The 13819-nt window shown below is 35.8% G+C and overlaps 2 protein-coding genes across 5 annotated transcripts in view; one reads left to right on the top strand and one right to left on the bottom strand.

The window, feature by feature from the left end:
• Nucleotides 1-13819, bottom strand: part of LOC149535255 (midasin-like protein) — a 216133-nt gene that overhangs the window by 123706 nt on the left and 78608 nt on the right. For all 4 annotated transcript variants that reach the window (XR_016356783.1, XM_089803665.1, XM_089803666.1 and 1 more), the window contains exons 18-21: nt 12139-12206; nt 11834-12029; nt 11556-11660; nt 11100-11429 (exon numbers count right to left, since the gene is read on the bottom strand). Coding sequence is in view for 3 of the 4 variants with exons in the window: in XM_089803665.1 (XP_089659791.1) it covers nt 11100-11429; nt 11556-11660; nt 11834-12029; nt 12139-12206 (699 nt within the window). In the remaining variant the exon portion in view is untranslated. The remainder of the gene's footprint in view (nt 1-11099; nt 11430-11555; nt 11661-11833; nt 12030-12138; nt 12207-13819) is intronic.
• LOC149535256 (uncharacterized) lies at nt 7196-8085 on the top strand. The gene is made up of 4 exons (XM_089803463.1): nt 7196-7338; nt 7450-7574; nt 7669-7933; nt 8053-8085. Exons 1-4 carry the CDS (start codon nt 7249-7251, stop codon nt 8083-8085), a joined length of 513 nt encoding a protein of 170 aa, XP_089659589.1. The 5' UTR covers nt 7196-7248.

Below are 13819 nucleotides of genomic sequence, written 5' to 3' on the forward strand. Positions count from 1 at the left end.
GACGTTTTTGTGTGTTCTGTTGCAAGTGTTGAGGCTGTAGCATATGGTGCTGAATTTTATTGACTTCAAGCAGCATATCATTGCTATGTTGAGTGGAATGGAGAGTTGTCAGTCTTTTCTTGGTCATTTCATTTTCCTATTGCAGTATTGACTCTCAAGCTGTGCATATCTTGAATATTCAACGGTGGCCTTGGTGGTATAATCTCAGTTATTGTATGTCAGAAATTTATCTGGTTACCCCCAGATCTGAAATATTCCCGTAAATTACCGTAGTTTCGAAGGTCTCAGGTTCAAACCACGGAACTGCTGTTTATGATAGGAGTAAATTTTACAGTGTTAAAATTTAGTCTATCTAAATCATTCTATCTTATGTTGTGACTCATGTATTTGATCATTCATTTTTTAATCAACAAATTGCATGAAAGTCATGCGTCGACTTCCACTGTTATGTGTTTTATGGAAATATGTTGTTGGCAGTGACAAAAAAATGTGAATTTTCCAAGAAAGCATCAATGATTCTTCAGGCAGGGAAATGGAAAAATGCCTGATGATCGAGGAGAACAAGATATGGAAGAAAAACACACCATTTTTTGTACGATCTGAAAATTGCCCACACCCTGGAATGGCCCTCGCTTACAGTGCAATGGCTGCCCACCACCTGGCAAAGATTATTACGAGTTTGATTATAGAAAACATTCATCCAAGCCGCCTCAAGATGGTGGTTGTAATCCCGATATTAGATTGAGAGGTCATAATACAGAAGGTTATGGTTTGTCATGGAGCCCTTTTAAGCATAGATATCTATTGAGTGGTTCAGATGATGCACAAACATGTTTGTGTGACATTAATGATCCTGCCAAAAGTAAAGTACTTAAGGCTCAAGGAATATTTAAGGTCCATGATGGTGTAGTTGAAGATGTTGCATGGCATTTAAGGCACACGTATCCATTTGGGTCTGTTGGAGATGATTGCAATTGGCTGATTTAGGACCTACATACATCTGATCCTAATAAGCCAGCACAATAAGTAGCAGGTCATCAAAATGAGCCCATGTTGAAGAGATAAGTATTCTATCACTATATAATTGGAAACAGTGTTTACCTTTTTTTAGTAATCTCTATATATCTCGTTATTTTAGGTTGATTTTATCTCTCTTGGTTGCAGGATGCAACAAGATGAAGTCAGATTATGAACATGAGGAAGATAATAATATTCAGAGGAGATTTTTTTGAAGGGAGGTTATATGACAGAGGGAGATGTTTTCAGCTTCAGAGGGAGGTTACATCAAATATCCTATTGTGGTGATCAAAGTTGTCCCTGTTGAGACAGTCTTTGTGTAATTTCAGTCTTTCTTATACATGCTATTAATGAGTTCTTCTCAAGGAAAAGTCTGAGGTGAAAGCCCTCGTTCCACCCTCTGCGATGAGGCATAGTGGAAATGCATTCTTCAAAGGGAGAAGTCTAAGGTGAATGCCCGCATTCCACCCTCTGCAGGTAGGTATGGCAGACCACCCTCTCCAAGTAGGCATGGTGGAAATGCATTCTTGTCTAGGAGAAGTCTAAAGTGAAAGTCCCCGTTCCACCCTCTGCAATTAGGTATGGTGGACCACCCTCTGCAAGTAGGCATGGTAGAAACACATTCTTCTCTAAGAGAAGTCTCACGTGAAAGCCCTCATTGCACCTCTATGAGCAGGTATGGTGGAAGTCATCTGTGTGACTCCATAAATTTAATCTTATGTGATTATGAGATAAATATGGTGAATTATGTTATGCTGAAATAACATGTTTTTATAAGAAGCTATGTGTGCCTGTCATACTAAAGATGTCTCTCTTGCTAAGAGGAAGTGTTGAAGATTGTAGCTAAGATAGAGATCTTTATTTCTAATTTGTTGTATGATGAAATAGAGATAAATTGTGCTTACAGCTGGAGAAGATATTTATGATAATATTTGAGATAATATTATATGAAGAGACGTGTCACACAAAGATGCATGCATTTGGAAATATGAAGAGACTTGCTTTTGGAAATTGAAGAGACCTTCGGTTGTGATGTGAAGAGTCTCTCAATTCTATAAATATGAATGATTACTTTGTGTGTAGACAACAAGTATATCAAATTGAAAGCATTGTACTCGAACATTTTTATATCAATAAAAGAATTATTTGTCTAGTGTGGCTGGGTTTTTCCCTTCAAGCTGTAGGGTTTTCCCAAGATAAATTTCTTGTGTCTTTTGTATCTATTTTGTTCTTCTTTACTATTGTGTATCAATATTTCTAGGCACAACTTTTACACTATCCCCATCATTAGTTGTAGACTTCTTTCAGGAATTGTCAGGACAAAGAATCAAGAAAGATAGTTGCCTATAGGATGAGTTTCTCCAAACTATTCAGAATCCAGTAACAAAAGCGTATACTAGAATGTTACTGGAAACATTTTCAGAAGAGGCAGTGTTTCAGCTTAGCCCAAATAACGGATGGTCCGCCCACAAAGTTTTAACAAGAGTGTTGTGAGTTTTATGAGCAAGGATATTTTCTATTTGGTGGAGGATGTTAGAAAAAAAGGAAAATTTGTTAAGTATCTGAACAATATAGTCGTGCTCATTCCAAATATCTCAGACATATACAGACTTCCATCCAATATCATTTTGTAACACCATTTACAAAGTTTTCACTTAAGCTTTAGCCAACAGGCTAAAAAAGAATTTGCAGAGCTAGTTTTAAAGAGCAGGATGGATTTATCCCTGCCAGAGAAATTGCGGAGAACACGAGCATGGTAAAAGACACATTAGATTCATTCAGAAAAGAAAAATCAAAGGTATGATGCTAGAACTAGATATAAAAAACGCATATGACAAGGCATGTTGGAATTTTCAATTTTCTATTTAGAATTCTAGAAAAAATTGGTTTCAATTAGAAATGGGTTAAATATTATCAAAGCATGTATTACTATGCCAAAATTCTCTTTCTTGGTCAATAGCTCTTTGTTTGGTTTTTCTGAAGGTAGGACTGGCATCTGCTAGGGTGACATGATATCACCATTTTTATTTGTGCTAAAGGCAGAGTCCCTAGGGAGATATATTCAAAAGCTAAAGCAACATAACATGTTGGAATTTTATATTTAGAATTCGAGCGAAATTTGATTTCAATCATAAATGGATTAATATTATCAAAGCACAAATTACTACAACCAGATTCTCTACCTTGGTCAACAGCTCTTTGTTTGACTTCTTTTAACGTAAGAATGGCATTGGCCGGGGTGACATGATTATTACCATTTTTATTTGTGCTAATGACAGAGTTCCAAAGGAGGCAAATTCAAATGCTAAAGCAACGGAACATGTGGAGTGTTGCCAATATCAGCAGAGCAATTAAACCCTTTACACACTCACAATTCATAGATGACACTGTACTTTTTGAAGAAGCATCAATTAGGGAAGCGATAATGATTAAGGATACACTTGAAACATATGCATAAGCTCCCAGACACAGCATCTACAGGAAAAAATCAGAGATATTAATTTTTAACACCAATCAGAGACTTCAGGGTTGCACTGCCAGCAAATTGGGTGGCTCAATTGGTACATTTCTGGTCAAATATTTAGGGGTTCCCTTATTTTCTGGAAGTTCTCAAAACAGACATTGGGAAGAGTTGTGCAACAAGGTCGGATTGAAGGAAGACAATTTGAGAACAAATCAATATCACAAGCATGGTGAATCTTAATGATCAAAGATTTTCTTTCATCTAGTCCCATATACTCAATGTTGTGTTTTTAAACTGCCATGTAATGTGATCAAGACAATGGAATGCTTCATGAGGAATTTTTCGTGGGAAGGAGCTAACGAGATTAAAAGGATACCCCTCGTCAGTCAGGAAATAGCTTGTTTGTCCAAAGAAGAGGGTAGAGCAGGCTTAAGACATCTGGAACAGCAAAACATCATGCTAAGAGCAAAGCTATCCTAGAAAATGTTTTAAAATACAAATAAGCCTTGGTGCAAAATTATGAAGTCAATAATGAGCCTTGCTAGGTCTTAATTATGAGTACTTCCACAACAGGTTCAGCAGTATGGAAATTCATATGGGAAAGTTGGAACGTCATTACAGATCACCTTACTTGGAAAATTGGGAGTGGCACATCAGCACAGTTTTGGATGGATTCATAGAATGGTAGGGAAACCACTGAGAATTGTTTTGAGGATAAAAGTTGGATCGCAGAAGAAGAGAATTCCACTGGTGAGTTTGTGGTCAAATATATTAGAGAAATGGATGGAGATTATGAATCGATACCAATGGACCAGATCTGCACTCCAAAATGGGAAAAACCAAAATTAAAGGAAATTCTAGAATCAAGGAAGATCAGCAAATCGAATAGTGAGGATGAAATAATTTGGTGTGCTTCAAAATATGTCAACTACAGAGCAAACTTAGGGTATCTTGCATAAAGGAAGACAGCAAGGGAAAAAGACTGGCCCTCATTACAATCTTGGAACAAAAGAATAACCCCAATATCTGGGGCCTTCATGTGGATAGGGTTACACTAAAGGATACTTACAAGGGACTGCCTATAAAGATTGGAAGCCATAGGCCCCAATGTCTACCCTCTTTGTTCAGAAGCAAAGTAAACATCAAATCATTTGCTTTATTGGTGTCCTTATATGATGAAATGTTGGATATAGTTGCTAGATTCTATTGGCTAGAAAACAGTAAGAAATGAAAAATTATCAAGTTTTTTAAAGGTTGGTCCATCAACAGATCTTTATGGGGAGACATATATTAAGTTGCTCCCTCTATGCTGGCATGGAAAATATGGAAAGGGCATAATAAGAGAATATTCAAGAACTAAAGTTTGGAAGTCGATCGGTTAATAAATAAAATCCAAGATGCTATATGTTAAGTGGTTGATGGGAAGACAGTATAGAAAGTTACTCTCTCTAGCAGATAGAATGATGAAATCTAGAAGAAATGGAGTGAACTAGAAGTCCCATATAGTAATTATTAATATACTAAGCAAGTCATGGAGGCACTAGGGATTATGCTAGAAGAAACCACAAGAAGGAAAGAGTTAAACTGAATTTTTTAATGGAGGAACCAGCGGCAATCCAGGTCCAGCTGGATTTGTTTGTATCCCCAGAGATGCAATTTGTAATTGTGTATGGGAATTGCCTAGCAAAATAGAAACAGCTACCGACAATGAAGCCAAACTCAATGCACTAGAGTTTGGTATCAGAATGTTTAAGAAAAGAGGTATTTGATCCATGGAAATCAAAGATGATTCCCAATTAGCTTAGTTACTGGATTCGTCCATATACCCCTGGATCCGGATTCGGGTCCGATTCGGATCCGGATCCACGTATGGATCCGTGAGGATCCGGGCAGGATCCGCATGAATCCGTGGCAGGGCCCAAATAAAGAAGCAAAAAAAGTGGGCCCAACTTCATTTTTTAATTTTATTTTTTCCTAAAGGCACTAAACCCTAAAAACGACCCTCTAAATCACAATGCAAGTTCATTTACTCTCTATTTTGCTCTGTCACTTTGCTCTCTCATACTTGCTAGTATGAAGTAAAGTGTTTGGATTCGAAGAAGATCGATTGTGGAGCTTCAAATACCTTGCAAGAAGTGTTTAAGGTATGCATTTCAACCATATTCTTGAGTTCTTTCATAGATTATTGATTTATTTTTAGTTTTCCAAATTTTCAAGTTTTTGTGTAAGTGTGAAGCATGGTTTTCTTTCATTTTTTTTCTAAATTGCACGAATAGAACAATGAGTAGTCAAGGCTCAGTAGGTGGGGGTGGGGCTAGGGCTGCATCACCAAGCTTCAAAATTGATAAGGGGTCTCCTTTATGGAGACACACAACAAGAGCCGCACAATGTCCTGGGGGTGGGGCATACATATGGAAATGTAATTATTGCAACATACAACATAGAAGCTCCTATTCCCGAGTGAAACTACATTTTTTGGGCCCTGTGGGGGAAGGAATTCACATGTGTCAGGGTAGTGATAAGAAGGGATTACCAGCTGCACAAATAGCAATGCTAACAAAATAGCAAGATGATGCTGATAGAGCAGTTGCAAAAGCAAAACGTGGTGCTTCCAAAAAACAAATACACCAACACCATCACCCGTTCAAACAAACACAAGAACACATCCTTTTTTGCCTATGCCAACTACAAATGATGAAGATGAAGACCCATCTCCACTCACCCGCAAGAGAGGCCCACTAGATAGGGCATTCCAAAATGAAACGAGAGACATTGCTGATCACAAAATTGGACGTTGTTTAATTGCAAATGGTGTTTCATTTAATTTTGCTAGATCACCTTATTTTAGGGAGATGGTGGAAGCAATAAATGATGCATCCCATGGTTACAAACCGCCTGGTTATGAGAAGTTGCACACTACCATATTACATGATGAGAGGAAAAATGTAAAGGCTCAACTTCAACCAATAAGAGATTTTTGGGTTCTATCGGGTGTGTCTATTATTTCGAATGGGTGGAAAGATTGTAGAAACCGTCCATTAATCAATGTTATTGCTGTATGCCCTAAGGGGGCAATGTTCTTGAAGGCAGTTCATTGTGAAGGGCAAGTGAAAGATGCAGAATTTATTTCACGCATTCTTATTGATGCCATAGAGTCAGTGGGTCCTGATAATGTTGTCCAAGTGGTCACAGACAATGCAAAAGTTTGTAGGGCTGCAGGGATAATTGTAGATTCTAGATATGATCATATCTTTTGGGCACCATGCACCGTCCACTCTCTCAATTTAGTGATGAAAGCAATTGGCACCGAAATAGATTGGGTGAAAAGGATATATGAGGAAGCTCAAAAGATTCAAATGTTTGTGACAAATCACCACATGTCACAAGCAATTTTTAGGAGTTTCTCGGACTTGGAGTTATTGAAGGTAAATTTGTATATTTAATATATAATTGAATATTATTGGATTCCACAATTATAAATTTTTGTTGTTGTTTCCATTAACATGTTTTAATTTTTAAATGTATTACTAACTTGAGTTTAACATGTTCTTAGGTTGCTGAAACCCGCTTTGCCTCTTACACAATCGTCTTGAGACGACTTGTGAAGGTAAAAGAAGCATTGAAGCATATGGTCATTAGCCCCCAATGGGGCATTTGGAAGAATTCCAATACAACAAGGTCCTTAAATGTGAGAAGAATGATACTTATTACTAGATGAGGATTGGTGGGGTCTTGTGAGTTATGTGTTGGAAATCACCGATCCAATAATGGCAATGCTTCGCTTCGCAGATAGTGATGAGCCATGCCTTGGGGATATTTATGATTCCATGGATAGTATGCTGGAAAAAATTAAAATGGTAAGTTTTATGCTCTTTTACAACAATTTTTTATTTGAAAGATATCTAGATTCTAAAGTTCAAATTGACATATTCACTAATTATAATTATTATTCATATTTCATATCCTAGGTCATACAGAGGAGGGAGAATGATCCTGAGGACACCCTTTACAAGAAGGTGGAAAAAAATGTTCATCATCGATGGAACAAGATGACCACACCTTTGCACCTCCTTACATATGCTCTATCCCCGAGGTACTGTAGTTCTTATCAAATGTTTGTGCTTATTTTATCCAATGTTTGTGCTATTGATATTTGATAGTGTTCAATTGTCTTTTGTTATCCCCAGGTACTATAGTGCAGATGTACTTCGCCTTCTAGGTAGAGTGCCACCATTTAGAGATGCAGAGGTTGCAGATGGGTATAAGAGGGCACTAGCTAAGATATTCCAAGATCCAGAGATTGGGGCAATTGTGAGGAGTGAATTTGCTGCTTTCAACTCAGGTGAGGATTTCCACCCTATTGCCATAGCAGACCAAAGCAGGATGGATGCCATCAAATGGTGGTACCTTCATAGGCAAGCCTTCACGTACCTCCAACCTCTTGCTATAAAGGTCCTATCCCAAGTAAGTTTGTAAAATTAAGCTTAAGGTTAACATTCTCAATTCCTTGAATTTATTATTTTATTTATTTATCTTGATTGTTGTATTGATAATTTTTAATTTCTCTTTAGGTTGTCAACTCTTCTACAGCTAAGCGGAATTAGAGTACTTACTCCTTTATCCACTCAGTCAAACGCAACCGGTTGGCTCCAAAAAAATCATAAGACCTTGTGTTCATTCACAACAATTTGCGCTTGTTGTCACGGAAGGATCCTAAGTACAAGAAGGGACCCGAAAAGCTTTGGGATGTAGCACCCGAGACTCCTAATTTAGATATGACCATCCAGGATCTTGCTAGATCCACTTTGATTGATGTGGATGATAAGGAGAAGGATTATGAGTTAACAATCCCCTTTACTACTAGTGGTTTGGGTTCCTCTACTGATACAGATGCAGCACTTGCAGCTCATCAGTACCCCTCTAATGCGGATTTTCTTGAAAATCCATTTGATGATTAAATCAAAAACTTTAGTCTTGACTCTTGACTCTTTTATGAGTAAATCATGTTACAAACTTTAAATTTAATGATCTATATTCTGAATGTTACAAACTTTCACTTTCAATAATTCAATGTCAATGTGTTGATTTTCTTTATAATCATGAAAATAGATTAATTATCAATGTCATTGATCAAGTATACTAAATTCATAGATGCATACTAGAATCATAGATTCATACTATGAAATGATTTAGTTTTAGAATTATGTATATTTCTCTTATTTTTTAGTATATATAATGCATATATATATATATGCACGAATCCTCCACGAAACATAATTGGGGGAAAAAAAAATCCTGAATCCATGGATCCAATTCACGTGCCCAAATCGGATTCGTGTCATGAATCAGCAACTAAGCCAATTAGTGATCGATCCAGCAGTCAAAAAGCGAACCCCTAATTGAAAACAGGATCAAAGAGTTCGCACATTTTAGAATCACTCAATTATCTTCAAGATTATAAGATCACTTGCATGTTTCAAGAGGCTAATAGAACAGAAAATTTCCTAACAAACTTGGGGAATCGACAAGGCTGACAAAGTGGCAGTTCATGACAATCCCTGCAAATGGCCAGAATTGAGCAGGATTATCGAGGACAAAGAACTTTCACACAATGATCATGTGGATGTAGGTTAAAAGATGTCTGTAATGAGTAAGATAGGGAGGTGGTACTTTAAACAAGGAAGTCTGGCTATACAAGCAAGGTCACAGGCAGAACAAATTACTAGTTGTTCTCTATGATAGTTGTTGAATCCTTTGGAGTTGTCTACCAGGCTAGGCTTCAAGAATGATAGATGCATTGTTGAAAGAGCAGTATAAACATGCAGTTACTGTGACTATATCATGGCTGAAAAGATGAAATTTGCTTAAGCTTTGAGTCTATTCCATGCAGGCTTGTTTGATCTGGAACCTGTTTGTAGGATTTGTTGCAAACAATGGTCATCTTTTCCCTAGCTCTCAGCTTGAGAGGATCAATGTCATAGCAAATGGTTTGATTATTTAACCATTGCAAAATAGATGTATTAGGTTGTCAAATTGTAAGGAAGCTACTTGCTATGGTAAATGTTTATCAATAAAAGAGATATAGTAATCCAAATTAAAAGTTTTAAAATATATTCTAATATTAAAACAATAACAATATTGATAAATTTTTAATATATTTAACTATGTCAAACAAAAAATACATTAAAAAATAAGGAAAAAAGAAAAATATAAAAAATGTATTGAACATAAACATGGATTCAGGGAACAAGTGAACATGACCTCCTCATTATCAAATTAGAGTATCAATCAAAATAGTAAAAATTAAATTATTTAGAGGAAATAATTTCTAGGTATAGGTTTAATACACCATTTAGGCCCTATCATTGTTAATTCTAAAAACAACTAACTAAATTCAATTTTAGAGTGGAGTCCAAGTTTAGAGTCTTAGACAATTGAATTGTATACTCAGTTTAGAAGTTGGGTCAAGCTTTAGAGTTTTAGACACTCAATTTTTATATTTACAGACAGTTGAGTAGTATAATTCCCAATTTGTACTAGGATACTTTTAATCTATGGCCAGCTTTTTGTATCGAGAGTTAATCAATACTCTCGAAAGGAGCCCACTTTTTGATGGGGCGAAATTAGATGTGATTGATATAAAAAGAATTAGGAAACATTTGGAATTCCTGTTTCAAGATAAAGTGAAACCTTTTTTTCTCATAAAGAGGAAAAATAGTTTATCATGTAAGGATGCATTATTGGTTGAACCTGATTTTGCGTCGTTCCACAGTACCTACAAAAGTGTCTGAACATATTATTTGTGTTGAAGAGATTTCCAGAGACTCTGCATGCAATAGCAAGCAGATGAAGTGTAATTAAATTCAGAAGGTTGGAGGATTTTTCCCATCTCAAGCTAGCTTTCTACTCCAACATGTTAGATTGTTAAAAGTTTATAGAAAACCACCACATTTGTGTCCTCCTTGCAACATTTGTGTCCCTTCTTGCAACAGGGAGGCTTGGCAGTTCTTGGTAATATTTGTGAATAGTCCAATCACTGAAAGCATTGTAGGTAGAGTATCTACATTTACTAGTTTTGTGAAAAGTATAATTACTGAAAGAGGTTCTGTTAGTGTATCTCCATGTATTAGTTTAGTTCTCTCATGTGGTACACAGTATTTGAATGTTCAATAGTCAGTATATCAGTTTGTGTGTTGTAGGCAAGTCTAGAAATGTGAACTGATTTATGTCCAGTTCATGCATTGTTCCACTATTTGTTCAGATATAAGTAATAAAGTGACAGGATGCAGGTTTGTTGGGATTTGATGTTACGTCTAATATGATAGTAGTTTACAAAAAATAATGGTTAGTAATAGTTAATAAATGAATAATCTTTAATAAGGACTTGTTTGTGGAAATTTCCCATGTAAAGGTTAGATACAGTGGTTGAGTGGTTGCTCTATAAGCTATCGTACAAAAATAAAACTATCACGAATGCATCATATAGTTTGATGTTGCCATTTCTGCTCATCATCATTTATTAATCTGTGGTTTAGTGTTTTCCAAATTCAACAACGCCGATATGACCAAATTTTCAGTTTCTTTAAGATTAGAAAGGAAGAAATGAACTTCATCTTACCAAGAGTCGACTAGGTTCAAGAACACTATTTAGCCTTTCAAGAACACTGTCATCAGCAAGAGAAATTTCATCAACCAAGAAGAAATGCCCACCCTTCATTGCTTGCACGAGGGGTCCATCATGCCACAGAAACAAGGATTGCCAATCTTTATGCAGCTGAGCCAGTTCTTGTATGGTGTATTCCAGAGTATTTATTTCATCCTTTGTTGCATTATATAGCTTTGATCCACTACTATTATCTTCTGATAAAACACTTGATTTAATGCTATCCAACACATGCCTGAGTGTCTTCAAAGTGATACTAGCATCCTCAACATTAGAAGACAAGGTCTGCAGCAAATGAAAATAAGAGGGCTTGGTTAACATATATTCAACTGCCTAAGCACCCATTTTTGTCACTCCAAAATTCCAATTATCTTACAAATAAACTGCAATAAATAGAGAACAACCACATACTTTACATTCATGTAACTGATCAAACACTTTTGAGGCAGTGACTGTCCACATTTTTTCTTGAAACCTGCCTGCAATATTATTTCGTTCACGCACTGGTCGATAACCCTACAAAATGTGAACGCATAAAAATATTGCATATCGGATACAAGTTTTAATCAAAGATATATAATGAATACATATTCAAAGCCAGAAGGAGCATAAACTAATATATACAACTTGGTTTCAAAATCCACTGTTTAAGTACATTAAAGTCTTATGAGTCGGTGTATGTTGCCTACCCCGAGAAAGTCTGATGACTCTGTGTGTTGGTGACAGTTTAATATGTGCAAGTAATGTTTGAAAACAAGGCTCAGTAATTGACAAACAGTAGTTTTCCCAGAACCAGTTTCACCAACAAGAAGCACAGGCTCACGCTGCTCATAGCAACGCTCCACAAGATAGAATAACCTTCTCAGGCTTTTAGTCCACACAACTCTGCACAGATTATTGTCCGGCCAACCAGATTATTATGATAATAACAGTCAGTGAAGATTACAATATAATTTGATGCTAGCAAAATCAATGAACGAAAATCTTTACTCACTTGCCAAGAGCTTCCAAACTGTTAGATGACATAGACAGGTTTACAATCTCCTGCCATCCTGTAGAATCCTGAAAAAGGTGTATCATAGAATGTTATCATAATCAGTCATATAATAACATCACTGAGTTAAACTCAACTCGAAAATCTTTAGGGCGTACAATATCAGTGATGCCAATAATTCCCTACAGAAGAGATGAGGTGACAAATTCTCTTAGGAGAGCCAACAACAAAAGGTGTTTTCTTTTGCACATTATTCAACACAAAGGGCAACTAGCTACTACAAGAGCCACAATATGACGAAGTAGTGTTGGGCTAGATAGAGTGTCTATTGCACAGAAAAATGTAAGACGGACAAGAAGCAATGCAATATCTAACCAACGAAAAATGCCTTACACCACATATAGCAACAAGTAGTTGCATCTCACCAAACAACTGAAATTACCAAACTCCAACAAAATTTTGCAACCTATGAGAATTATACAACAATCACAGGTTTACGTCAATTAAATTAAATTTGATATTACTATGTTTACCCTACCATGGGCATTCTTCGGCTATGGTTTTGAGAGCTGATCTATTGATGTGCAATTGAGTGCAGGCACCAGTTGAAGGTGGGAACATGTTTAAGGAGAGGAGTCTAGCCATTTTGTAAAGAATGAATAAGATGGATACCTAATTTGCACACACTGCATAGTTTAATGTAGAACTTGCATTTAAATGACATGATGCATGTTTTCAAATTGATTTGAGAATGCATACATAAAATTGTATCACATTATTGCAATCAATTTAGAAATGAAGATAAGTTTGCATACCTTGTTTTGATAATAGGCAAATGTCAATATTCTATAGAAATGAAATTTACCATCTTTAATTTCAAAGAAATGTTAAAGTTTCATACATGCTCATGCTTGAGAAATGGACACTGTATAATGTGCTCTGTATATAGATATTTGACATCAAGTGTATAATGTAGAACTTCCATTTACACGAGATGATGGATGTTTTCAGAATGATTTGATAATGCATACATATAATCATTATCGCATTAATACAATCAATTTGGAAATGAAGATAAATTTGCATACCCTGTTTTGATAACACGTAAATGTCTATGTTCTATAGAAATGAAATTTTCCATCTTTGATTTCAATAAAATGTTTAAGTTTCATATATACTCATGCTTTAAAATTGGATATTTGATATCAAGTGCTTAATGTGCTCTCCGAATTGATACTCGATATCAAGTGAATAATGTAGAACTTGCATTTAAATGACATGATGGATGTTTTCAGAATGATTTGACAATGCATGCATATAATCATTGTCACATTATTGCAATCAATTTGGAAATGAAGACAAGTTTGCATACCTTGGTTTGACATTAGGTAAATGTTGATATTATATAGAAATGAAATTTACCATCTTTGACTTCAATAAAATGTTTTTCATATATGTCCATGCTTGAAAAATGGATATTTGATATCAGATGTATAATGTGCTCTATGTTTGTAGTTATTTGTATCTATGACTATACAATGCATGCACATAAGAATGTTTTGAGAATGCATACATATAATTGTTATCACGTTATTGCAATCAATTTGGAAATGAAGATAAGTTTGCATGCCTTGTTTAGATAATAGGAAAATGTTAATATTCTATAGAAATGAAATTTACC

This window comes from Cupressus sempervirens, chromosome 10 (assembly GCF_028749045.1).
Source record: "Cupressus sempervirens isolate cs-2001-9-10 chromosome 10, ASM2874904v1, whole genome shotgun sequence".
Lineage (NCBI taxonomy): Eukaryota > Viridiplantae > Streptophyta > Pinopsida > Cupressales > Cupressaceae > Cupressus > Cupressus sempervirens.

Bases quoted from the DNA above. Each gene is read 5' to 3' on its own strand.
- LOC149535256 (XM_089803463.1), top strand. From the start codon at position 7,249: ATGGCAATGCTTCGCTTCGCAGATAGTGATGAGCCATGCCTTGGGGAT. The intron at 7,575-7,668 runs GTACTGTAGTTC...TGTTATCCCCAG, and splicing joins ACATATGCTCTATCCCCGAG to GTACTATAGTGCAGATGTAC. The intron at 7,934-8,052 runs GTCCTATCCCAA...ATTTCTCTTTAG, and splicing joins TCCAACCTCTTGCTATAAAG to GTTGTCAACTCTTCTACAGC.